General features: G+C 46.2%; 1 protein-coding gene across 1 annotated transcript in view; it reads left to right on the top strand.

The window, feature by feature from the left end:
• Window positions 1–21,741, top strand: part of LOC120977440 (zinc finger protein 28-like) — a 31,980-nt gene extending 10,239 nt beyond the window's left edge. The window contains exons 2-11 of the mRNA XM_040405396.1: window positions 5,613–5,663; window positions 6,053–6,185; window positions 8,325–8,423; window positions 8,923–8,991; window positions 14,590–14,688; window positions 14,764–14,850; window positions 15,576–15,701; window positions 16,912–17,016; window positions 17,703–17,792; window positions 19,726–21,741. Coding sequence (XP_040261330.1) covers window positions 5,661–5,663; window positions 6,053–6,185; window positions 8,325–8,423; window positions 8,923–8,991; window positions 14,590–14,688; window positions 14,764–14,850; window positions 15,576–15,701; window positions 16,912–17,016; window positions 17,703–17,792; window positions 19,726–21,725 — 2,811 coding nt within the window. The 5' untranslated portion in view covers window positions 5,613–5,660 and the 3' untranslated portion in view covers window positions 21,726–21,741. The remainder of the gene's footprint in view (window positions 1–5,612; window positions 5,664–6,052; window positions 6,186–8,324; window positions 8,424–8,922; window positions 8,992–14,589; window positions 14,689–14,763; window positions 14,851–15,575; window positions 15,702–16,911; window positions 17,017–17,702; window positions 17,793–19,725) is intronic.
• The last annotated feature ends 6,231 nt before the right edge of the window (window positions 21,742–27,972 follow it).

Below are 27,972 nucleotides of genomic sequence, written 5' to 3' on the forward strand. Positions count from 1 at the left end.
TGCGGCTTTCGTTCCTGCAACCTGTCAGCTGCGGGCGGGCGCGGAATCGAACACACAACACAAGCGTGACAGCATGGGCGGTTGTGCGGATTTGGTTCCTGCAACCTGCCAGCTGCGGGCGGGCCGGATCGAACGCACAAGCGGGCCGGATGTGGCCCGCGGGCCGGGGTTTGGAGACCCCTGATCTATCCAGAAGATAGGTCATCAGTTAAATGAAAGTGCAGAACCCCTTTAACCTTCACAGCCAGATCATCACTCCGACCAGAGAGAGTCCCCCTGTAGTAACTCAATTGCATCATCACACATAACACTCATCAATGCAGTGCTCTTCTGTCGCCAACTTTTTTTAGGTCTATATAAGGCTGGGTTCACACGGGCGTTGCGGAAAAATGTGCGGGTGCATTGCGGGAACACCCGCGATTTTTCCGTGCGAGTGCAAAACATTGTAATGCGTTTTGCACTTGCGTGAGAAAAATCGCGCATTTTTGGTACCCAAACCCGAACTTCTTCACAGAAGTTCGGGCTTGGGATCGGTGTTCTGTAGATTGTATTATTTCCCCTTATAACATGGTTACAGAATGCACAGTAAGCTAGCGCTGGAGGGGTTAAAAAAAATAATAATAATAATTTAACTCACCTTAATCCACTTGATTGCGGCCCGGCATCTCCTTCTGTATTCTTTGCTGAACAGGACCTGTGGTGAGCATTCATTACAGGTAAAGGACCTTTGGTGACGTCACTCCGGTCATCACATGATCCATCACCAGGTAAAAGATCATGTGATGACCAGAGTGACGTCATCACAGGTCCTGTTCAGCAAAGGAGACAGAAGGAGATGCCGGGCTACGCGATCAAGTGGATTAAGGTGAGTTAAATTATTTTTTTTTAACCCCTCCAGCCCTACTGTACTATGCATTCTGTATTCAGAATGCTATTATTTTCCCTTTATAACCATGTTATAAGGGAAAATAATAATGATCGGGTCCCCATCCCGATCGTCTCCTAGCAACCGTGCGTGAAAATCGCACCGCATCCGCACTTGCTTGCGGATGCTTGCGATTTTCACGCAACCCCATTCACTTCTAGGGGGCCTGCGTTGCGTGAAAAACGCAGAATATAGAGCATGCTGCGATTTTCACGCAACGCACAAGTGATGCGTGAAAATCACCGCTCATGTGAACAGCCCCATAGAAATGAATAGGTCGGGATTCAGTGCGGGTGCAATGCGTTCACCTACCGCATCGCATCCGCGCGGAAATCTCGCCCGTGTGAACACAGCCTAAGAGAACGACAGAGCCTTAAGACTTTGAGTTTGTCTTTTATTACTCAGTTTTCTTGGTACATATAGTTAAACGGCAGTGTGTGAACGTTTTCGGCTCACAGGCCTTCATCAGACACTGTGCCGCAGTTGGAATGTAGGGGTCAAAAGTTTCTATGTAAGGATGCAACACCTAAATATCAGGGCACTATTCAGGTGTTGCATCCTTACATAGGAACTTTTGACCCCTACATCCCAACTGCGGCACAGTGTCTGATGAAGGCCTGTGAGCCGAAAACGTTCACACACTGCCGTTCAACTATATGTACCAAGAAAACTGAGTAATAAAAGACAAACTCAAAGAAACAGAATTTTGCTGTGATTTATATTTACTAATGTAAGAAAGGGGTAGGAAACCTATACACCGCACACTCGACAGGAAGCGACAAAGTACGTCTTCAAGAGCCTTAAGACTGTCATCACAATTCTACCAATCTACTATTAGGCTGAGTTCACACGGGCGAGTATTCTGCGCGGGTGCAATGCATGATGTGAACGCATTGCACCCGCACTGAATCCTGACCCATTCACTTCAATGGGCTGTGCACACGAGCAGTGATTTTCACACATCACTTGTGCGTTGCATGAAAATCGCAGCATGCTCTATATTGTGCGTTTTCCACGCAACGCAGGCCCCATAGAAGTGAATGGGGCTGCGTGAAAATCGCAAGCATCTGCAAGCAAGTGCGGATGCGGTGCGATTTTCACGCACGGTTGCTAGAAGACGATCGGGATGGAGACCCGATCATTATTATTTTCCCTTATAACATGGTTATAAGGGAAAATAATAGCATTCTGAATACAGAATGCATAGTACAATAGGGCTGGAGGGGTTAAAAAAAAATAAAAAATAATTTAACTCACCTTAATCCACTTGATCACGCTGCCGGCATCTCCTTCTGTCTCCTCCTTTGCTGATTGTAGGAACAGGACCTGTGGTGACGTCACTCCGGTCGTCACATGGTCCATCACATGATCCATCACCATGGTAAAAGATCATGTGACGGACCATGTGATGACCGGAGTGACGTCACCACAGGTCCTTTTCCTGCACACAGCAAAGAAGAAGACGACAGAAGAGATGCCGGCTGCGCGATCAAGTGGATTAAGGTGAGTTAAATTATTATTTTATTTTTTTAACCCCTCCAGCGCTATTTTACTATGCATTCTGTATTCAGAATGCTATTATTTTCCCTTATAACCATGTTATAAGGGAAAATAATACAATCTACAGAACACCGATCCCAAGCCCGAACTTCTGTGAAGAAGTTCGGGTTTGGGTGCCAAACATGACGATTTTTCTCACGCGCGTGCAAAACGCATTACAATATTTTGCACACGCGTGGAAAAATCGTGCATGTTCTCGCACCTTTTCCCGCAACGCCCGTGTGAACTCAGCCTTACACTAAAGCCGCATTTAGACTGCTTAATTGACAGGCAGATTATCGCGAACATTCATTCCAGATAATCTGCCCATGTAAAGGTTCCACCGGTCACCCAATGAAAATGTCCGTTCATCAGGTGGAATGATCTTTTGAGTGGACACCTCAATCATCGCTTCTGGGCAGCAGATTGTACTGTCGAAACAGCGATCTGCTGCCCAAAACCAATCTGTATGAGGCAGTAGCCACCCCCATACTGTGGAAGTGATCGCTGCAGAAAAATGCAACACTTTATCTCTACTGATGAGCAGGCAGCCGTCAGGAAGAAGCACTTCCTTCCTGCTCATCTCCGCCTAAGGCTCCATTCACACGTCTGCAATTCCGTTCCGCATTTTGCAGAACGGAATTGCGGACCCATTCATTTCTATGGGGCCACATGATGTGCTGTCCGGATCCGGAAATGCGGATCCGCACTTCCGGGTCCGCAATTCCGTTCCCGAAGTTGCGGACAAGATTAGGCATTTTCTATTAAGTGCCGGCGATGTGCGGTCCGCAAAATGCGGAACGCACATTGCCGTTGTCCGTGTTTTGTGGATCTGCAAAACACAAATGGATGTGTGAATGGACCCTAAGGCTACTTTCACACTGGCGTTTTGGTTTCCGTTTGTGAGATCCGTTCAGGGCTCTTACAAGCGGTCTAAAACGGATCAGTTGCCCTAATGCATTCTGAATGGAAAAGGATCCGCTCAGAATGCATCAGTTTGCCTCCGATCAGTCTCCATTCCATTCTGGAGGCGGACAACAAAACGCTGCCTGCAACGTTTTGCTGTCCGCCTGACGAAGCGGAGCCAAACTGATCCGTCCTGGCATATAATGTAAGTCAATGGGGACGGATCTGTTTTCTATGACACAATCTGGCACAATAGAAAACGGATCCGTCCCCATTGACTTTCAATCGTGTTCAAGACTGATCCGTCGTGGCTCTAGAAGACCTAATACAACCGGATCCGTTCTGAACGGATGCATGCGGTTGTATTATTGTAACGGAAGCGTTTTTGCAGATCCATGACGGATCCGCAAAAACCGCTGGTGTGAAAGTAGCCTTAACAGATAACATCTTTTCCACACAGCAGCAGTAAACTGACAATGGGTTACCCATCTAGATAGGGGTTTTATCTCTCTCTGCTGACTTCTCCAGAAGGACAATTTGTACAGAACATTTTGTAATTAATTTTCAGTTGTAAAGCAGTGCCGAAATAAAATAGAAAAACAGCTAAATTTTAGTAGTTAAAAAAAAGGCGTATTGGCAACACCTGTCTTTAATTTGCGTCTCATTTATTATCCCTTAATAAGGGCTCATGCACACAAACGTATTTTCTTTGCGTGTCCATTCCGTTTTTTTTGGCTAAAAATGGGTCCACAAAAAAAAGTGAAGTTACTCCGTGTGCATTCCATTACCGTATGTCTGTATTTCCTTTCCGCAAAAAAATAGAACATGTCCTATTATTCCGCATTACGGACAAGGATAGGACTGTTTTATGAAGGCTGTTCCGTTCCTTAAAATATGGAATGCACACGGATGTCGTACGTATTTTTGGCGGACTGGTTGTGTGCATGAGCCCTAAATCGGGTTTTTCTTTTTTGGTTTCTCTAGAGGTCATTTTCTTGTAAGACGGCTTTATAGTCACAGGTCTAATTAGTATGCACATGAAAATGTTGGCGCAAGTGAGCTGAAATTAGGTACAAGTCTCCATGAAAACAGACAAAAAATGGCGCAACTCGCCACTCAAAACAGAAGTAAAAAAGTACTCCAGTCCTGGGGTGGAGTAGAAGTGAGACTGTTTTTATGACTAAATCAAGGGCAAAATAAGGCGCACCTACATTAAAATTTGCCTTAAAGGGAACCTGTCACCCGGATTTTGTGCATAGAGCTGAGGACATGGGCTGCTAGATGGCCGCTAGCACATCCGCAATACCCAGTCCCCATAGCTCTGTGTGCTTTTATTGTGTAAAAAAACTGATTTGATACATTTGCAAATTAACCTGAGAGGAGTCCTGTCCCTGAGATGAGTCAGGGACAGGACTCATCTCAGGTTAATTTGCATATCTATCAAATAATTTTTTGGGGGGACTGGGTATTGCGGATGTGCTAGCGGCCATCTAGCAACCCATGTTCTCAGCTCTATACACAAAATCCCGGTGACAGGTTCCCTTTAAAACTCAAAATAGGCGCAAACGCCTCCAAAACAGGCACAAAATCAGTTGGTAAAAAAGTTGTAAAGAATAAGACCGTCATAAACAGGTGCAGACACTTTAGTAAATGTGCCCCATTGAATCTTAAAGGTATCCCTTTCTGAAGGAAGTGCCCCTTTAAATCCAGGACAAAAATGGTTGCAAAAGATCACATTTAAAGGGGTCCTCTGGGAATATATAAATATGGCAGGGGTACTCTATTCTTTAGACAAGTGATGAGCTAAACTCAGGACAGGTCTTCAGTATCAGAATGGTGCGGGGTCTGACACCTGCCACCCCCAACAGTCAGCTGTGACATGAAACAAAACAGTGGACAGAGTCAGAAGCAGAAGACTCCCTCCGGGTGGACGGAGCATTTTGCTTTTGGCTCCGTGCCGGCGGTTGATAAAAACAGCTGATTGTGATGGGTATGGGATGTCGGACCCCTACTGATCTGATATTGATGACCTATCCAGAGGATTTTATAAGGCAAAAAAACATGTCCACACTTTATATCTCAAGATCAGACTCAGAATTTGTCATGAAGCTCACGGCGAGAGGAAGGGAACAGATGCCTTATTCCTTATAGACCTACCCCCTTACTTACAGTATATAGATACACTTATAGACCCATCCTCCTAGTAGTAGTAGTCTCACAATAGTCATCTTCTGTTTTGCAGAGAACCGTAGCGTTGGCGTTTACGGCACAGCAGGGCCTGTGCTGAGTGATGGTGAGTAGTTCAGTCTGCTCTGTCCGTGCCTCCTATTCCCTGGTATTTGGCTCGATGGAGCACTGTTATTAGCAGGCCTGGACCAGTCTTACCGGTGTCTCTAGCCATAGAGTCATGTAACAGCTGAATCACATTCGGGTCTTTTCCCCCGAAAAAAATAAATAAAACTGATTGAAAAGCAAACATTAATTCGACTCAATCTGGAAATTGTAACAAATAAGTTGGGGTATATGGATGTCTGTATTCTGAGCCTTCATTGTCTTACAGACGGCTCAGTAATAGGAAATTCTCACACCGGCAAAGTTTCCCTCATCTCTATGTAGGAAAAACATGTTATTACAGGTGAGGAATGAGGATACATTATTCAGAGCCGTCTTCTCTGTCCGCAGGATGTAGGCATTAATGATTTTCAGGATATTGCGGTCTATTTTTCTGAAGAGGAATGGTGTTACCTGGGAGAGGAGCAGAAGAGACTTTACAGAGAAGTGATGATGGAGAATTACAAGGATCTGTGTTCCCTAGGTAAGGAAACCGTATGTCTGGGATCAAGAAAAACCAGACCAGAGGGGGGACATGAAATAATAATAGAAACATCACTTACCTGTTGCTTTGGTGCCCCCTCCTCTGGTCACTGTTTACTACGCTGCATCGGTGACACCACGTGGACAAACCTAAGACCACAAGTTCCAGGGATCCCACATCCACATAGAGAATGAATGGAGAGGTGGTCACGTATGGGTGCTGCTGTCTCCATTCACCTATATAAGTGTCACAGAAAAAGTCTAAAATCAGGATATACATATACTCTCATCAGAACTACATAACATGATAACGTGGTCTTAAGAGGCAGAACATGCTCAACCCCATATGCAGTTGTGCTTCTATACCCGGGGGAGCAAATCATGCACATGTGGTCCGTTGCTAATGGCGATCCCCAGCAAAAAAATGCTAACAATGGAGGATGCCCGCAGCGGACCACAAGTGCCACAAAGACATCCTACACCAGATGGCAAAATGTATGGATGTAATTGACTATATAAGTAAACATTTACAAGGATAGGTGCACTACTGTGGTGGATGCAATCAACAAAATCTGACTAAACCCTCACTCTGATGTTAAAATGAGACTTTAGCCAATAAATCCTAGTATTAAGGACATACTGGAGCCCGCGCACCCCTTGAAGGTATCTCAAGTGGCACAGGACCTAACGCTAACCTACCTGTGCTGTATGGGTAGTACCAGGGGCCAGTGGACGAATTACAGAAGCGTAAGGTCCGACTCACAGCAAACACACATGCAATGGGAGGGGGGAGGAGTCTGTGAGTTCCACTCTTGGCTGACTAATCTGACGCAGGCCTCATAGGTGCACCTAAATGTTGCCTATGGATGAAAATCAAGGCACATTCAAATTTGGAGTTTATACACCACCAAGCATACATATAAAAACTACATAACAAGATAACGTGGTCTTAAGAGGCAGGAAATGCTCAACCCCATATGCATTAGCGTTAGGTCCCGTGCCACTTGAGATACCTTGACGGGGTGAGCGGGCTTCGGCATGTCCTTAATACAAGGATATATTGGCTAAAGTCTCATTTTAACATCAGAATGAGGGTTTAGTCAGAATTTGTTGATTGCATCCACCACAGTAATGCACCTATCCTTGTAAATGTTTTCTCATCAGAACGTATAAATCTTTCACCTTTTACTAAAATCAGGATATACGTTTAAGACTATGACTCCACAACAAGACAAAACTGCATTATTACAATGGCTCTTGCACAACTTTAAAGGGGTATTCCCATCTATGACAATGGGGGCAAATCGCTAGGATATGCCCCCATTGTCTGATAGGTGCGGGTCCCACCTCTGAGGCCCACACCTATCTCATAAACGCAGCTGAAAATGAAGCCAGCAAAGTGGTGTCCGGCAGTGCCAGGTCCAGTCACCACCAAGCGTTCCTATTGGCCCTATTTTTGGTGGCCCCATAGAAATGAATGGAGGGCAGCCGTGCATGCCTGCTGCGTTTACAAGATAGGTGCGGGTCAGAGAGGGGACCGACACCTATCAGACAATGGGGGCATATCCTAGCAATATGCCTCCATTGTCTCAGATGTTGTTGGCATCTGTATTGGTCCCATGTTCATATGTGCCCACATTGCTGAGAAAAATAAGATTGTAATATATGCAAATGAGCCTTTCGGAGCACCAGGGGCGTTGCCTTTACACCTAGAGGCTCTGCTCTCTCTGCAACTGCTGTGCCCTCTGCACGTCGATTGACAGGGTTGGGCAGGTATAATGACATTTTCACTGCTTGGAAGTTGGCCCTGTCAATCAAAGTGCAGAGGGCGCAGCAGTTGCAGAGAGAGCTGAGCCTCTGGGAGTAACGGTAACCCCCCCGTTGCTCCTAGAGGTTCATTTGCATATTTAAAAAAAATCTTTTTTCTCAGCAATGCAGGCACATATGAAGATGGGACCAACACAGATGCCTTCAGCTGCCAATAGCACATGTAACAGGTCAGCCAGTGTCATATGTACAAAACTGCTGACAGATGCCCTTTAATGTTTACCTATAGCACAAAAAATAAGCTTTTTGGAGACCTTGTTTGATAGAATATGTGAATGTGTGTCCTTACTCATCTAAATCTTGATGATTTTAGATAGTTTTTACTTGAAGCCAGAATTAATATCCAAGATTGAACGAGGAAAGGAGCCTTGTGTGAAGGATCGGGGACTGTATGATGGAGAGATTCCCATAGGTAAGTCTGGAGAACGTTTTTGAGGACCATTTGTGAAAAGTTTTGATTTTCAAGGGTTTGATCCACAAAAACTATTTATCACCTATCCACAGGATAGGTAATAAATGTCAGATTGCAGAGGGTGCAATGCATGGGACTCCCAGCAATCCCGAGAATAAACGGTAGTGTGGTCTGTCCGTCCCATGGAAGTGAGTGGAGCTGTGGACCAACATGTGCACTACCGATCTCTTCAAGGAGAGGACTCGGGGACCTTTTCAGAACGGTGGGGGGTCAGATTCACTACCATGCATAGATTAGAATTTCTGCCAGAAGATGCCTCTTAAGAAACTTGGCGCATGTTACGCCAACAGACTTTAGAATAAAACTGCGCCAGTCTTAGCATGTCTGCCCCATTAACTTTTTATGGTCTATCTCTCTTAGGCACCATAAAAGTCCACAGTCGCGTTTGGTATGAAATATTTTTGCTGTGAATTATTGATATCACTCTTTATATCTCCAGCTTACTTCATTATAAAGCCTGACATTCTAGCTCAGCTTCCAGAAGTATTGAATGATGATGACGAATCAGGTTAGTATCTGTAAAATGCTCTATATAATTTGCTTTTTTTTCCGTCAGAGGATCTCAAAACCTGAATTGGAACGGATCAGTTTTGCCCCCATTCATTGTGAGTGGGGACAAAACTGATCAGTATTGGGGATGAGCAAATTTCTGTTTTCAAGTTCGGCGTACAAGGTTTGGGTTATCTAAGAATTCTGTTATGGATTCCACTACCATGCAGTATAATTTATGATCCGTGGTAGCGGAATCCAGAACAGAATTCTTAGATATCCCGAACCTTGTATGCAGCACTTGAAAACAGAAATATGCATCAGTTCAGTTCAATTGCGTTGTGTCCAGTTTGCAAAACGCAATGAACCGGTTCCAGCATGAAAAGCAATGTAAGTCAGTTGTGCCGCATCCGTTTTTGTTTTTTTTTGTTACTGAAAAAAACAGATTCGGCGCCCATTGACTTACAATGTTTTTCATACCGGATCCAGCTAGTTGCATTTTGATTTAATACAACCGGATCCGGCTGAAACTGAGCAATCCGGATGTATTGAATGCAACAGATCTGTTTAATTCAGGTTTTGAGATTTTCTGCCAGATCTCAAAATCTGAATTAAAAAAACGCAGATGTAAAAGTAGCCTAATTTGGAGGGGCAAACTAAGAGGTCCGAAATGAAACATTAGGGAATGAATGAAGTCTTGTTAATCTAAAACGTCTAGTGGTCTGTCCACTAGATTGTATAATTGTATCTTATGTGACACAGTGAGAGGTTTTGTCTGGGAAAACAGGTATTTCTCGCCCATATTCCTTGGGGGACACAGGAAACCATGGGTATAGCTCTGCTCCCTAGGAGGCGTGACACTAAGTGAAAGCTGTAAGCCCCTCCTCCATCAGCTATACCCTTCAGCCTGGAGAAGAGACTGCCAGTTTTTGCTTAGTGTCCAAGGAGGCAAGACACCCCCTGCTTAGCAGGGTTGTTTTCCTATGATTTTTTTATTTTTGCGTTATTTGTTGTTTTTAATTCGATTTTTTTCTACCTACAGGGACAACAGAGGCGCATTAGACCCCTCTGTTTCTCCCGGGGTTGAGTTGCGCCAGTGCCGGTAATTCCGCACTGCCGCCTCCCCCACAGAAGACAAGGTGGACCAGGGCAGCCTCGCTCCCCTGCGTCCCGCCAGCTCAGGGTCGCCCGCACGCCAAGTCCCTCCCCCGGCTTCCTGCCACTGCGGTGCCAGGAGCTGAAGGGGCGACCCTGCTGGACGGATTGAGGGTGAAGACAGCGGATGGTGAGAGTGGCTGCTCCAGCCTCCCCTTCCCTCCCTCCCACCGCTGCTACGTCCCCCATGGATGGCCACTGCTACATGGCCACTGCTACATCGTTACCGGGCATAGTTTGGAGGGGAGTTTTATCTGGGCAAGTCCTTGGCAGGGACGCTGCCTTACAGGGGACGGCTGCAGGATGCAAGCCGTCTGCCACATCCAGGCGCGGCGGGGGCCGCTTACATGGCGTGAACGGCGCCATTTCATGGCCGGCACTTCATCTCCTTGGGGGGTTAAAATCATTTTGCCGCGCGCGGAAAAACGTCTGATCCTCCGTGGGGCGGTTCGGGGTCTCCTTCTCCACCGTCGACCGTCCTTCCGCTTCTGCATGCGGGTCTTGGGGCAGATGGTTGCCTGCTTCGAGGCGATCCCATTTGCGCAGTTTCATTCCCGCCCTCTCCAACGGGCGATCCTCTCCTCCTGGGACAAATCGCCGCAGTCTCTGGATCATCCCTTCCATCTATCGCCTCCGGTGAGGTCATCTCTCCGCTGGTGGTTACAGTCCCCTCTTCTGGGCAGGTCGTTTCTGCCACTCAACTGGTTGGTGGTTACAACCGATGCCAGTCTCTTGGGCTGGGGAGGCGTGTTTCCTCCCCGATCCGTGCAGGGCATTTGGTCTCCATCGGAGTCCAAACTCTCGATCAATGTCCTGGAGCTGAGAGCGGCCCTTCTGTCTCTACGACACTGGACTCATCTGCTGAAGGGTCATCCAGTTCGTGTACAATCGGACAACGCCACGGCTGTGGCGTACATAAACCACCAGGGGGGCACTCGCAGCGCTGCAGCAATGCGGGAGGTCTCCAGCATTCTCAGTTGGGCGGAAGCCCACGTCCCGGCCCTATCGGCAATTTTTATTCCAGGGGTGGACAATTGGGCGGCGGACTTCCTCAGTCGCACCACCGTCGACCCCGGCGAGTGGTCTCTTCACCCGGAGGTATTCGAGGCCATTTGCCTTCGTTGGGGCATACCGGACGTGGACCTCATGGCCTCAAAATTCAATCACAAGGTCCCCGCCTATCTGTCCAGGGCCAGGGATCCGGGAGCTTGCGGAGCCGACGCCCTCGTTCTTCCTTGGCGAGGCTTCGCGCGCCCATACATATTCCCTCCCATCCCTCTCCTGCCCAAGGTCCTTCGGAAGATCGCGGCGGAAGGCGTCTCGGTGATTCTGGTCGCTCCGGACTGGCCCCGCCGGTCTTGGTATGCCGACCTCATGCTGCTCCTGGCAGACGCGCCCTGGCCGCTGCCCGCCAGGGAAGATCTTCTCTCTCAGGGACCGATCTTCCACCCGCGTTTAGGGTCCCTACGTTTGACGGCGTGGTTGTTGAGACCACCGTCCTGACACGTAGGGGTTTTTCTGCGGACGTCGTCCGCACCATGATCCGCGCCCGTAAGCCGTCCTCTTCTAGGATCTATTATAGGACCTGGAGGACCTTTTTGGGGTTCTGTGCCGATCTGGGGATTCCTCCGCTCCGCTTTTCTCTCCCCACCGTTTTGTCCTTCCTGCAGAGCGGACTGGCCCAAGGTCTAGGCCTGAGTTCTTTGAAGGGTCAGGTGTCTGCGCTGTCCATTTTGTTTCAGCGCCCACTGGCCCCCCTTGGTCCTGTCAAGATCTTCCTTCAGGGCGTGGCTCACGCGGTTCCCCCGTACCGCCCTCCGGTACCGCCCTGGGACCTGAACCTGGTTCTCTCAGCGCTCCAGGCTTCTCCTTTCGAGCCTCTGCGGACGGTTTCCTTGCGACTTTTGTCCTCCAAGGTTATTTTCCTTGTAGCCGTCACCTCTCTTCGGAGGGTGTCCGAATTGGCTGCACTTTCCTGTCTGGAACCTTTCCTAGTGTTCCACCAGGACAAGGTGGTTCTTCGTCCGGTCCCTTCCTTCCTTCCTAAGGTGGTCTCCGCTTTTCATCTGAACGAGGACATCGTTCTCCCCTCTTTGTGTCCTTCCCCTTCCCACCCGCGGGAGAGGAAGCTTCATCGCCTGGACGTTGTCAGGGCGCTCAAGGTTTACCTGGAGGTAACCAGCTCTTTCAGGCGTACTGACTCGCTCTTTGTGGTTCCGGAGGGGTCGCGCAGAGGGATGGCAGCATCCAAAGTTGCTATCGCCCGTTTTGTCAAGATGGCTGTTACTGAGGCTTATCTCGCCAAGGGCAAGGTTCCGCCCCTTGGTGTTACCGCTCACTCCACTAGAGCGGTCGGGGCTTCCTGGGCTCAGAGGAATCGGGCTTCTACGGAGCAGATTTGCAAGGCGGCCACTTGGTCCTCCTTGCACACCTTCACCAAGTTCTACAGGGTGCATACTCATGCGTCGGCTGACGCTGCTTTAGGCCGTCTGGTGTTGCAGGCGGCAGTTGATTGATGCCTCTGGTGTTGGTCTAGTCTGTTCTGGTCCCTCCCTTCTGGGACTGCTCTGGAACGTCCCATGGTTTCCTGTGTCCCCCAAGGAATATGGGCGAGAAAAGGAGACTTTTGTATTACTTACCAGTAAAGTCTCTTTCTCGCTCTTCCTTGGGGGACACAGCACCCGCCCTTCATTTGGGTTACAGTTGTGGTTCCGGCTTGGTTGCCCCCGTTGGGGCTAGACATTTCTTTTTTCCGGTTGGTGGTTATCTTTCACTACTTGGACACGCAACTGGCAGTCTCTTCTCCAGGCTGAAGGGTATAGCTGATGGAGGAGGGGCTTACAGCTTTCACTTAGTGTCACGCCTCCTAGGGAGCAGAGCTATACCCATGGTTTCCTGTGTCCCCCAAGGAAGAGCGAGAAAGAGACTTTACTGGTAAGTAATACAAAAGTCTCCTTTTTCCTCCCAGCATGTGCTGCTGGGCTGATTTACAGCCAGGTGAGGTCAAATTTAAAATCCGGTCCGGGTTTTGGCAGCACCTGGCTGTCCTTAAATAGGCAGCTGGGCTCAGAAGCCATGTCTCTGTGTTTGGATCTGGGAGCCTTGTGTCTGGATGAAGGCCTGCTTCCTGTTTGCCGTGAAAACAGGTTGGTGCCGCTATCAGCAAGGAACACCAATATGACTGCTTTTTTTGTCACTTTCCTAAATTGTGAATAAAACACTGAGCTGTTTGATCCAAAGAACTTGTTGTTGCCTCTATACTGCGTCTGCTAATCCTGTCTACCAGAGCGAGTCCCCACACTTACTAGACACATAAAGGACAAATCAGTGGACAAAACTGATATACTGTGATGTGTATGGAACATGTGCTGAGGGTGGAGGTACATGACACGGGGATTTAAAGAGGCAATCCAGGAAAATGTCCTCGGTTTGAAAAGTATATTTCATAAAGTAGTACAGTTAATTATCTTACTGAGCGATATATTGCCGCATAAAGTGTTTCATTATGGTCCGATGTTATCACTTTGACCACCTGCATGCTACATCATCTACTGTGTGGACCGGAAGCCAGTCTGGCAACGTGTGATGTGACTCTCAGAGACACAGGGGGGTCATTTACTAAGACCAGCTTTTTTTGGTCGATCTTAGTTTCCCCCCTACTCTGTCGTAAGATTTGGCTTATGTACGACAAGGTGTGCGCCTCGTCATAAATTAGGCGCATCTACGGCAGTCTGTGCACCTGGCGTAAAAAACTACTCAAGTCCCTGGCTGGAGTCGTTTATCACCAAAATTTACACCTGTTTCCAGGTGTAAATGTTAGTAAATTTGCCGTTGGTCCCCTGACAGAGTCCCCGTCTCGCCCAGCTGTCGAACACGGCATAAAATCGGCCATGCGACTAAATAATATTGCGCGGCTGGTCAAAAAAGGGACTTGCAACTTTTTTTTTACGACTAATAAAGTCTCTAGTCCCTTAATAAATGACCACACTGACTTCGTGTCCACACAGCAGACACTGTGAGATTTCAGATAGTCACAGAGATGGGAGGGGACATAACATGGAGTCGTTAATTCAGCAATATATTTCCAAGTAAGAGAGTTACCTGCTCTATGGTTTTTTTAGATGTACTTCACAAACAGAGGGGAGAGGAAAACGTTTCTCAGAGTGCTTCTATACAGAGACCCTGTGTCATGCCCCGCCCCTGATAATGTCATTCATATGTATTTTTTTTAAAGGTGTTATCCAAAGTATAAAACATGCGCCCCAATGCCCTGGCCCCACATGTAGCTTATACATACGCGTCACTCCTGATCCCTGCATGGCCACCGCTGCATGTACCCGTCGTCCGGGTGACGCTAGGGAGATGCAGCGGTGGCCGTGCGGGGATCAGGAGCGACGCGGGTGCCAGCGAGACATATATGATGTATAGCGATCTAGCAGTGTATTTCTCTTGTGTATTACAGACTGCATCTACCTGGAAATCGATTCTGACTCTGAGATAGAAGAGGAAAAGGAATCTTACACTAGCGATCCTGGAGAGATAGAAGATGACAGCCTCTCGGGTTAGCGATACGACAGTCTATTATTTGTGCATTTTACAGCTTACTACTACTAATTTTTGATGTGTTTGTATACAGACTGTGTCTATATGAGCCCTGAAGTGTTGTCATTGCCTGAACCAAGTGTGAAGGACACTGCCCTGTCCGAGGATGAAAATGCTTCAGGTAAGAACAAAACCAAGTCCGAGTGGAGGAACCACTACCTACTCTATATACTGGGTAGTGGCTGTTATGAATAGTACGGCAGCGTCTTCTTATTCACGTAAAGGGAGGGTAACTAAATGACCAACTTCAACCCTAACATTTTATAATGAGATCCAGCTCCTACTTGGCAAATAGGCCAGGATTTGGTCGGACATAGACAGCTGCATACAATGGTTTTTGTCCGGCCAAATCCAGGTATATTTTCCGGGTAGATGCAGAGTGCCATTATAGTTAATGGGTCCAGCTGGCATTGCAGTAACATCTGGCTATGCCGGATCCAGAGAGCTCCAGCAGGCCGGACACCTGTAACGTCCGTTTTCCTTTACACCAGTTTTCATAAATCGCCCCCAAGCTGCCCTTAATGGATGATTTTTCATCTGAATGGCCGCCAAATAATCTTCTGTATATGCCTGGCATAAGCTGTGTGAAAGGAGGAGAACCTGAGGTAATCATCTGATGGCTTCAGCAGCCACATTATCGAAAAGGGTTGTCTCATATACCGACATTTAAACACGTTGCTCATTTCTGATGAACCAGTAGACTATGGTAGATGGAGTTTCTTCCCATTAGCTGTGAGATGATCTGATGACGTCTGCCTGCTTTATATGAACAGCTCATCACATAATCGCCTATCGTACAATGTACTGCAGTGTTATGATCTGAGCGATGTTGTGTGGTTTCTACAGACTGTGTATATGTGGACTCTGAGGATGAGACATCAGCAGAACAAGTACAAGCAAGAAGAGATGCAGATCTGGAGGAGGAGGATGATAACGAGGAGGAGGAGGATGGTGATGAAGACAGCTTGTCTGGTTAGTATAGAAGTGTCTCGATGACTAGAATCACTGACGTACTGTCTCTGGATAAAGCAGTGTGTTGGTATGAACATTTGCTAGGAGAAGGGTCCATATTTGTTGGCAGAGCCCACACTCCCTTGTAGGACACGGAATGTGCAGGGAAACAAGACAAGTTAATCTTTCCTCTCTGCATTGTTTTTCTGGATTTAGATGACCCTAGGTCTCATCTGCTTCTACTCTGTACAATTACAGTTTATCCACAAAATATACTTATGCCCTATCCACAGGATAGGACAGTATATGGGATAAGTGATGAATGAGGGCCCTGTGTTCTCCCATTACCATGGAGCTGCAGTGTCACTGACGTACCGAGACTTATGGATGTCCCGGCGACAGGTGGCAGGAGATCTGTGAGACTGGCAACACGTGGTTTGATCTGACAGGTTTTCCTTGTGGATCAATAGGCGTCTGTTGTTTTTGGTAATGGCCGCACCCCGTGCCTCCAGGTGTTGCTAATGTGGCCATTTAACCTTCCTTATTTATAGTTGCTTCTCCCACAATGCTGGGCGGTTTATAGCTTCTGTGGGTAGTTTGTGGTTGGATCTCGGCTGAGTTCCTGGTGCTTCCATAGCCCCTTTGAATCAGGCCTGATTTCCCGTTCCCCCTTCCCTCCTATGCTTGGTGTGGTGTTTCCCTCCCACACCGAAGCGTGACATGCAGTTGTGGATGTTGCTTGTTGCTGCTGCTCCATTCAAGTCTGTAGGACTTCAGGTGGTAGCTGAGTCATGTGTTCAGCTGTCTCTGGCAGAGGGCCCTTTTTCTCATGATTGGCATTCACCCAGCAGTTGGACCCCTGCCAGTCAGACACTTACCCCCTATCCAATCCTATCATAAGGGATAAGTGTTTTTCATGAGACAACCGCTTTAACTCTTTTTTTAATTGGGTAATCGTATTGCAAGATATTTACACCAACATTTATGTAAAAGAGTTTTCTGAGGGCTTCTGACGTCTTCGTGTTATGGACTGCAGTCGCTCGGCACCTTCGGTAACACTCATTCATTTTAGTGGAGTCAGCATGTGCAACGGGACTTCAGGCCAAGGCATCATAAGATACTTTGGTGGCAAAAGCTCTAGCTTGCTTTCGACATGGGACATAGAGAGTTGTGTGACTATTTTTATTGACTATTACAGCCTCCGCTCTTGTTATACACTCTTTTTTCATAGACTGTGCCTATGTGGAGACGAGAACAACTCCTACGACTCACTGGCAAAAACCAACATTCTTGAAGTATGAAGATCAGTATAATGAAGACCAAGAAATAGATGTGGGTGAGTGTCCACGCTAAATGATGTTTTTACGTAGCACTTACATTTCTGTCCCTTTGCTTGGGTTGACAAGTGTTCAGTAACTCCTATATGCCTCAAGATGGCAGCGAATCCTTTACAACTGTACATCAGAGCGGTTATAACGGAAGTTCATATAGACCTCGCCCTTCATATCCATCAGCTAGTATAAAACCTGTGACAGGCGACCTATTAGAGAATTGTAAACCTGTCTGTAAAAGGCCTGCTCACTATGGTTAAATGTGCTCCACCCAAAATAAGTGACATGCCACTTATTTCTGTGGCAGATTTTTTTTTTCCACCATGGAACAGTTAGGGTACTTTCGAGGAGAGGAGCGTGGCTAAGGGTGGAACGTGGAGATGCTGAGGTGCTCCAAGGGTCCAGGGCCCTGCATTGAAGCGCTCCGTAACAAGACAGGTATTTCGGTCACCAGGATCAACCCTACCAGGCAGTGTGCTTGGTTTAATAGGTTTGCTTTTTTAAGGGGCTACGAATAAATAATAGGCCAGAAAGTTTGGACACACGTCTAGTTGCTGTGAAACCTGTTTTCATTGAGAATATTTGATTTGAAGCAGCCCTGTGTGCAAATTATTGTCTGTTCTAGTCTCCTTTAGTGTGCGCGTGTTAGATAGAGAATGGATGTTTCTTATGCTTTTCTTCCATTTTGCAGCTGATGAACGGACTACACCACACAGTGATTCACCTACGTCTTCTCACTGTCAGCCCAAGGAGTCCAAGGCACAAAATGGTATTGATAATGGTAAGGGAGGAAAGTGAACTATACAGACAGCCATCACAAAAGTGCTCTCTGCTATAATTGTGAACCATTTCTGAAAAGGAGATTATTATTTTTTTTGGACCAGCAGAGCCGCTATTCTGTAATAAAAAAAAAATACAACACCCAAATTCACACAACCGCAGCAGGCTACGGTGGACAGGACTTTTTTTTTCCGTTCTGCATAACGGAAACCAGACGCATCCGTTATGATTCCCATAGACTTCTATTATGACGGATCAAAACAGAATGCTTCTTAAAGGCTTCCATTTTGACTTCCAACTTATGGATTCCGTTATTTTCTGTTATGACGGAAAACAAAATTGGAATCCATAACAGTGATGTGAACCTGCCCTAAATAACATAATCCCCTCCCACAGCCTCATTCAACATACAGTCCATGTAAATAACATCACCCTGCCCAAGCCCCCTCCAACGTTCAGTCCCATGTAAATAACATCACTCCCTCCCACAGCTGCCATCAACATACAGTCCCATGTAAATAACATCACTCCCTCCCCCAGCACCCTCCAACATACAGTCCCATGTAACATCACTCTCTTCAGCCCTAACATACAGTCCCAGTTAAATAACCACAACTCCCAGCATTGCTCTGCCTCTCCCTTCACTTACCTCTCCTCATGTACAGACATCACCACAGCTTCTTTCCCCAGGACTTCTCCTCTTCACTGCCGTCCTCTCCTGCACTGGACACATGATGGTGACTTAATCGCAGGTCCTTCTCAACCACTGCCTGTTTTACTGGTCACATGACCCGTGTCATCACAGGTCCTTCAGCTCTTCCAGTGCACTAGATTCAATTGTATTGCTGTCCTGAGGATGGCAATACAGTTGTATCTATCTGGCAGGCAGGACATTTGAGGCCTGGGGCAAAACATCAGGCGCCCAGGCCCCGAATGTTTTAACCTAGCAACGCCCCTGACGAGGAGACAGAAGTGCTCACATATTGCACTTTCTCCCCTCACAGCAGGGGACATAATCAAGACGGGCCTATAAGCTTTCTATTGAGTCCATCTGGCATCCTCTCCTGCAGCAAGGAGAGCGATCCTTGTTCTAGGAATCGCTGAGGGTTTCGGCATTCAGATCCTCACCAAACAAAACCTTTGATATGTCTTTATGACATTTCAAAAGTATTATGATAACTCAGTGACCGTTTAAAGGATGGACACGTCTGCCATATTTTGCTCCTAACCATACCAGCATTACAGTGGAACATGTGTGATGTAGAGCCTTACAGATCATATTATATAGTAGGGTCTTGAAGAAGCCTGTAATGCCTCTGTACAATTCAGAGGTTGTATGGACCCATAATATACTATGAGCGGCAAGGGCAATATTCGAATTTGCGATATTTTGCGAATATTTAGGCGAATATTCATCATATATTCGAGAATTGGTGATCTCTCTCTAGTCATCGTCAATCGGAAAATTTGCGATCAACACTACTCCTAAAGTCAAACATATTGCAGCCTTCTCATTGGCCCACAAGCAAGAAGCAGTGAGGGATCATGGGTACTGTTAAAAAAAAATCTAGAATATTTGTGATTACGAAGATATAGCACTATATTCTAGATATTCGCGAATTCTCGAAGTGCCAAAATTCGCGATTAGAATATTCTAGTGTTCATGAGGCCATAGTCTGAAATCCAGTACTTGTAGCATTATTCAGACTGCTACTGTGTCCCTCCATCATGTTCTCACTCTTCGTGATTCAGATTAGCTCTTGTATAAAATCACAACCTTTCCAGGAATTTGATCGATATAGAGCTGACCATAATTAGAGAGAGGATTAAGAAAATATATAAAATGAATTAAAAAAAAGTCATGATAAAAGTACAAAGGATGCTGGAGTGCAGTTTTACATTGACATGTCTTGCCTTGTTCCTTTCCTTTCTAGATCGGATTAATGAAGATGCTGTTAGCCCTGTAAACCATCCTACCATCAAAAGTCAGGACTCGCCTAAAAATAACTTGTTAAATGTGTGGTATGTGAAAAGAGTAGAAAGCAACTTGGCATCATACAAAGACGTTATAGTTCCAGGATCTCCTTGTACTGAAGAACGTAAAGAAGAGGACAGCGCCGAAGAAGAACCTGAAGATGAGCAAATTACAGACTTGGAGCTCTTGTGCCCCTTGTGTCCTCAAATATTTACTAGTGTCTCCAAGTTCTTTGAACATCAGAAAGTCCATGAGCCGAAAACTCCGGTCTGCCCTGAATGTGGTGCACGCTTCAGTGATAAAATTGCATTAGAGCGACATCTTTTACTTCACATAGAAGACAAGATCCAGGTGTGCCAGGAGTGCGGCCAGTGTTTTACCACCCGGTCAGCGCTGGAAACCCATATGAAAACTCACAAGGGGGATACGCAGTGGCCGTGCCCCGATTGTGGTAAATTCCTTTATTCAAAGTCAGGACTTGAAAGACATCTGCTACTACATGTAAGAGACAAGCCCGTCCAGTGTCCTCAATGTGGCAAGTGTTTTATCAAGCAGGAAAACTTCGAGATGCACCTGCGGCTCCACGCCGGAGAAGAGTTCTACTCCTGTACCGAGTGTGAAAAATTGTTTAGTTCAAAGTCCGCCTGCGAGAGACATATAAGAGCTCATACATCGGAGAGACCCCATGGCTGCCCCCAGTGCGGGAAACGTTTTCTGTACAACGGCTGCCTGATTAAGCACATGAGGGTGCACACAGGAGAAAAACCTTATGTCTGTCCTGATTGTGGTAAAGGTTTTGCTCAAAGTTCCAGCCTTAATTGTCACAGACGACTCCATGAAGACGAGAAACCTTACGTCTGTCCAGAATGCGAAAAATGCTTCGTCAAAAAATTCAGTTTTGACACACATTTGAAAATTCATGCAAAGGATAAACTGCTGGCTGAACTAGGTCAACTGAAGTGTAAAAATACCAAAAGTAAGGACCCCATCATGGCTGTATCAAGTGGTGGACAACCTGATATTGATAAGCCATCTGATGACAAATCAGTTAACAAAAGGCCTCTTCTAGATGCATCTCTGAGAAATGGACAATATGGAGATGCCCCACTTAGCGACAGGTCTGTATTAGATGTCTCCTATGGAGATGGTCCATTTTACAATGGTCTTGCTATAGATCACCCTCTTAATGATCAGAAATTTGTAGATATTTCGTTGATTAAGGGGCATGTTAGAGATGATGGGCCCCTTGGAGGTGTTCCATTTAAGGAAAGGCCAACTAGCGGTTTCCCATTTAACGGGAGACCCATTATCGATGCTTCATTCAATGGTAGAGCTGTTGAGGATGTGCCATTTAAGACAGATGTTTCACCGAACAACTGGCCCGTTGAAGACCTCTCATTTTTTGAGGATCCGTTTATAGATATTTCATCTAACGATCAGTCTATACGAGATTTATCCTTTCTATCGAATCCTTCAAGCAATGCCTATTATAATGAGGATCTGATAGGCATGTCACATAGCATTGATCCTCATAACAGTCTATCGTTTACAACGAGGCCTGGGTTACATGTCTCATATTTCAGCAACCCTGTAAACTCTAAAGCCGAGGAGAAGCAGCATGTTTGCCCAGATTGCGGGAAAAGTTTCCCCTATCATGGATGCTTGGTGAAACATCTTAGGACTCACACAGGAGAGAAGCCCTACGCTTGCACTGAATGTGGAAAATGTTTTGCTCAAACATCCACCCTGAATTGTCACAAAAGGATTCATACAGGAGAGAGGCCTTACATTTGTCCCCAGTGCGGTAAAGGCTTCACTAGTCAGTCGCACGTTGTCCGGCATCAGGCAGTTCACAACGTAAACCGATCGTTTTTATGCAACGGTTGCGGCAAAGAGTTTTCACAGAGGTCCTACCTTTTAAAGCATCAGAAGAGGATGACTTGTTCACAGATGCTATGATTGTACTTTTTATAAATATGTGTATATATAATGTTTTTTATACTTTTCAAAGAATACTAAACTATATTTTCTTTTGATCTTGTTTTATTTTATTTTTTTAACTAATGGGGTCATTAATCAAACTGGTGTAAAGTAGAACTGGCTTAGTTGTCCATAGCAACCAATCAGATTCCACTTTTCATTCTTTTGAAAAAAAAAAGTGGAATCTGTTTGGTTGCCATGTCCAACTAAGCCAGTTCTACTTTACACCAGTCTTGATAAATCTCCCCCAAATTTTTTTACCTAATTTGACATTTGCTACATTTTGTGACATAAAGGACGTGCTTTGGAAATTACCATATTTTCCACCTCATCCACTATGACGGCCACAATGAGATTGACCCTTGACCTCTGTAGGGGCAGGAACACACAGAGAGAGTTTAAATTCCCCCCACCCCTCCATCCCCTCAGTGTTTTCCTGCCCCTACGGGGGTTAACACGTGGAGAGAGCCCTCCTTGTGGAGGGAAGAAAGGAAAGAAGATCCCATTCTATTAGGCCTCTTTCACACGGGCGTTGCGGAAAAATGTGCGGGTGCGTTGCGGGAACACCCGCGATTTTTCCGCGCGAGTGCAAAACATTGTAATGCGTTTTGCACTCGCGTGAGAAAAATCGTGCGTGTTTGGTTCCCAAACCCGAACTTCTTCACAGAAGTTCGGGCTTGGGATCGGTGTTCTGTAAATAGTATTATTTTCCCTTATAACATGGTTATAAGGGAAAATAATAGCATTCTGAATACAGAATGCAAAGTAAAATAGCACTGGAGGGGTTAAAAAAAAAATTAAAAAAATTTAACTCACCTTAATCCACTTGCTCGCGTAGCCCGGCATCTCCTTGTGTCTCCTTTGTTGAAAGACCTGTGGTGAGCATTAACTATAGTTCAAGGACCTGGGATGACGTCACTCCGGTCATCACATGGTACGTCACATGATCTTTTACCATGGTGAACTATAGTTAATGCTCACCACAGGTCTTTCAACAAAGGAGACACAAGGAGATGCCGGGCTACGCGAGCAAGTGGATTAAGGTGAGTTAAATTTTTTTTTATTTTTTTTTAACCCCTCCAGTGCTATTTTACTTTGCATTCTGTATTCAGAATGCTATTTTTTTCCCTTATAACCATGTTATAAGGGAAAATAATAATGATCGGGTCTCCATCCCGATCGTCTCCTAGCAACCGTGCGTGAAAATCGCACCGCATCCGCACTTGCTTGCGGATGCTTGCGATTTTCACCCAACCCCATTCACTTCTATGGGGCCTGCGTTGCGTGAAAAAAGCAGAATATAGAACATGCTGCGATTTTCACTCAACGCATAAGTGATGCGTGAAAATCACCGCTCGTCTGAACAGCCCCATAGAAATCAATGGGTCCGGATTCAGTGCGGGTGCAATGCGTTCACCTCCCGCATTGCACCCGCGCGGAAAACTCGCCCGTGTGAAAGGGGCCTTACTGGATCTCCGGCTGTCCTCCCTCGGCAGGGGCTTAGGCTAGGCAGCAGGAGCATCGAGGACCGTCGTTCCGGCTTATGCTGGGGCCTGCGGTCCTTCTCATTCAGCAGACCTCCTTCCTCTGGGGAAAGCAGTCAGCTGCGCCGGAATCACCGAGAGGTACGCGCGCGAATGCGGCGTCCTCTTGTTCTAACAAGTGACCGGCGGGGGGAGCAGGTGTGGCGCATGAAGTGCTGAGGATGGAGGACGGTGCGGCGCAAGAACGAGCCGACAGCCCGAGGCGCAGTCTGATGACGTAAGACGCCGGAATTTGAAAAGATTGCGGCATTTCTCTCAGCACTTGCCTGCAGTTCACCCGCGATGTCTGAGACACCTACTCCCCATCAGGAGGTCCCGTCCCCTCTGCAAGCGCCAGTACTGTGAGTCCCCTGCGGGGGTTTTGAATGCTAGTCTCCACTTTTCTATTTGACAAGCGTTCCAGCTCTAGTAGCTAACTGGTTTAATACTTGGCTGTTCCTTTGTTTCCAGGGCACAAAGGATTCTAGATCAAAGTTATAGATACTAAAATGTAATGCCTGCTCTAAGAAGCTCCCTGAAAATTTATAAGAAAATACTTTGCAAGTCTTGTCTTTCTGAGATATGGAAGGAGGAACAACCAAATATTTTCTCTGAGATTAAATCCTTTATTCAGGATGAGATAAAAACCTCCTTAGCCTCTATATCCGCTCACAGTGCTCCCCTTCATCCGCCAAAAAAGCGGAAGCTTTCTGACCAGTCCTCCTCTGACGCAGACGAGGCGGAGGAGATTTCTGTCTCCTCTAAACAGATTATGGAGGAAGATCCTTTATCTGAGGGAGAGGTCATAGAGGAGGATAAAAAGTATTTTTTCTCATCTGAACAAATGGAGGAATTATTAAGATCCGTCAGATGCACTATGGGAATTGAGGACACACCTAAACCACGCACAGTCCAGGACGAGATGTTCGGAGGCCTTAGATAAAAAATAATAATAATCTATTGTTTTCCCGATAAATGAAAACATAAGAGAGATGATCATGGACGAGTGGCTAGACCCAGAGAGGAGACTGGGTGTCTCTAAGGAATTTAGAAACAGACTTTGTTTTGACTAGTCTGAGTGTAAAATCTTTAATGAGACACCCAAAGTAGATATTCAGGTGGCAAAGGTAGTTAAAAGAAGAGCGCTACCATTTGAGGACTCCTCTCAACTAGGTGACCCCATGGACCGTAAAGCTGACTGTCTATGTTCAGCTTAAAGGCTAACATAGCTGCAACATCCGTAGCTAGGGTCATGTACATCTGGTTAGGGGAACTTGATGAACATCTTAAAAACAAAACCCCAAGAGAAGAGATCAGAGATTCTATCCCTTTACTTAGATCCGCTACAGCCTTCTTAGCTGACGCCTCTGCAGAAACTATTAGTTTCTCCGCTAAAGTGGGGCCGCTATCAAATGCCGCCCGTAGGGCATTATGGATGAAAGCCTGGTCTGGCGACAAGGCTTCAAAGGCTAAGTTGTGTTCAATCCCCTTCTCAGGAGAGTTTGTTTTTGGCCCTACATTAGACAAAATATTTGAGAAGGCTGCGGATAAGAAAAAAGGTTTTCCGGAGGATAGGGATCAAAAGAAGAAGTCCTTTCGGCAATTTCATCAGAGATCACATAGGGGAAAAGGTAAAGGGGGCAGATGGAGCTACCCCAAAGTGGGAAGAGGTAGGGGTTTCATCCTTAACCCTCAAAACAGACAGTCTAGTAAACAATGACGCCAAGGTGGGGGGCAGACTGTTAAGTTTTCTATCTTCATGGAAGCAGATCACAACAAATCCCTGGGCACTAAACATTATTGCACAGGGATACAGGATAGAATTCTCTTCAGTTCCCCCCAGAAGATTCCTAACCTCGTCTCAAGGCAGGTCAGATTTATCCAGGTTATGGAAGGGGGTTCAGGAACTTTTAAACTCAGGCGTAATCCAAAGAGTCCCAGATCCAGAAAAAGGGGACGGTTTCTACTCAAACCTTTTCCTAGTAAAAAAGCCAGACCAGTCCTTTCGTACCATTATAAATCTAAAACCGCTAAACAGATCCATTCTGTACAGAAGATTCAAGATGGAATCCATCAGATCCACAATCCCGCTCATTCCGAAAGGGGCATTCATGTCCTCAATAGACCTCAAAGATGCCTATTATCACATTCCCATCCATCATCTCTCACGGAAATTTCTACGTTTTACAATAAAAGATCCAAGAGGCACCTTACATCACTTCCAGTACGTTGCACTTCCATTCGGCATCTCTTCCGCTCCCAGGGTTTTCACAAAGCTAGTGGTAAAGATGGTCGCTTACCTTCGCATGGAAGGTTTAATCATTATCCCCTAATTCGACGACTTCCTGATTATCGCCAGGAAAATATTGCAGCAACCCAAAGATTCTTAAATTCCTGGCCTGTATAGTACAGAGCCGGCGTGCGCGTCTCTGTACTATACTGGCCAGGAAGAAGTCATCATGGCGCGTGCGCGTTCAGGACATTGCGCGGCCCGGCCGGGAGAGAATCTTCAGTCTTCAGGCGCGATGCGATCACAGCCAGTAAGGGTGCCGGGCGCATGCGCTGAAGATGAGCCGGAGGCCGATGCCCATAGGATTGTATTGGGCATGCGCCGTATCTTGCGTCGGGAACACTAGTAGCCGCCCAGCGAAGTGAATATTGATGAGCTGGGCGGCGCTTCAAACGGCAGTTGGGGCGAGGCTGGCTGGGCGCAGTGTCAGTGTCCCTTTAAGTTCACCTGTAAAGGTTAGCGTTCATTTTAATTTCATCCTAAAATTTCACCCTCAAGCCAAATATCCCTAACTTAGTAGTGGGTATTTTGTCTGTCTTCATGGATTGAAATCCTTCATACAATTTAAAGGGACTGTTTTTAATGTCCGTTTCTCAGAATGTATGGGCCCGGAAGTGTGTATACAAGGACGGGAACACATGATGGCATGGTTCCGTTCATTGTATAGGTGTATAATAAAGTTATTGATTTCTTACCGGGCAACAGGATTTTATTGGTGAAGTCATCGGCGAATGACGTCTGGGAAAAGTTGCAGGTGCCCTTGGAGAACGGTGATTGGTCCTTCTCTTGAATGTACATTCCAGGTACCTGTAAAAGAAGGAGATAACGGTCAGTGCGCATTCACGGCACTGGACAACAAACGGTTCCCGCCACCCCTCCCCTATATTGTCACAATGTTAGATTCATCGGGTGAAGTCGCTCATTAATGAGTGGACGTGTTGTTTATTATTATCTCTATTTATACGGTTTATTAGTTATTTAAAGAATTAACATCGCAGCCTTTACCTCCACATATATAGTGATATATAATTTCCTTAATAAATGTTATTCAGAAGGTAGTAATTTCTGGAACCTATGCCCATCATGGTAAAAACTGACCATTTTTTGTGTGAATGTAGCCTTAGGGTGTCTGCATGCGGTGCAGATTTGTGCATGAAATCTGTACCAAACCCACACTATTTACTGCAATTTTAGTGAGTGCATTTTTTGTGCAGTTTTTATGTTTTCTCTGTTTATATAAGCAACTCCATTGACGTCTATGGAGAGAACACTCTGGTGAAGGTGCAGAATTGCATAAACAATTGACATGCTGTGGATTTTAAAATCTGCCCAGAAAAATCACATTAGACCGTATTTGTAATTTTGTTTTTCGGATCAGCCTGCAGTTTTAATGACCCAGTTACATAGCATCTCAGATCCATATGATGCTGCGAGTCCAGTCCGGGGCAAATGCCCAGAATCAGGAAATGTGAATATACAATGGAAAAAAGTCAGGCAGCAGCACAGAAGCCCTTTCCCATTGCTTTCAATAGGAGGCCCACACCGCTGTTCATGCGTCTAGTACTTTTGCTGTAACCATGCCAAGAAAGGACATGTCGCTGCAGTTATCTGCTGCCTCCCCCGGAGCCACTTTTTCATGTGGAATTCAGGCCCAATTCGTGTGAACGCCCCTTAGTCATACTAACAGTCAGCTTCGGATTGACCGAAATGGAGACATTATCCGCCTTGTGGTAGTCACACGTTTTGGATTTTACGTGTCCTCGTCCCCGGGGTTGCATCCCTGATTTTGACGAGTTCATATCAGTACTGTGAGCCATCCAGCATCATCTCAAGTGATTTTTGGATACATTTTGGGGTATATTTGAATCCACTCCTGCAAATAATTTATTAGTTTGCAAGTATTTCTAGGATTATTACCGCAACCTTCAGTCAGGAGCAGGCATCCATGATTTTGAGCCATATTTCATGCTTGCGTGGTCATCCGCTGCAGTTATAATACGCTTCAGTTGGGATAACACAAAGGGAGGAATTCATCCGTGGTGGTGATGGCATGGGTGTAGCAGCTGTGTACCTGCAGGAGGCCAGCTATGATTGACAGCCCCCCCCCCTTACTATTACTAATGGTTTAACCCTTTGTGGGCTGCGATCAAACCTGCTCTCGCCCCCCCCCCCCCCATAAACAAAAGACGGGGGTCTCTTTGTTTGGTCTCCAGCAGCCACAGACGTTATGTGGCCGTACAAAAGACCCATTAAAATGTCTGCCATTTGTATGACTTGTTCATAGTGCACAGTACGGGAAAGTAGAATATTGTTTTTTAACACTTCGCTCCTCGATAAAAAATTCATGTGAATTACCATAATCACTGATTCAGGCCACATTCACAAAGTTATAATAGAACAGTATTAAAACGCT

The sequence above is a fragment of the Bufo bufo genome, chromosome 8, assembly GCF_905171765.1.
Source record: "Bufo bufo chromosome 8, aBufBuf1.1, whole genome shotgun sequence".
In the NCBI taxonomy this organism is placed as follows: domain Eukaryota; kingdom Metazoa; phylum Chordata; class Amphibia; order Anura; family Bufonidae; genus Bufo; species Bufo bufo.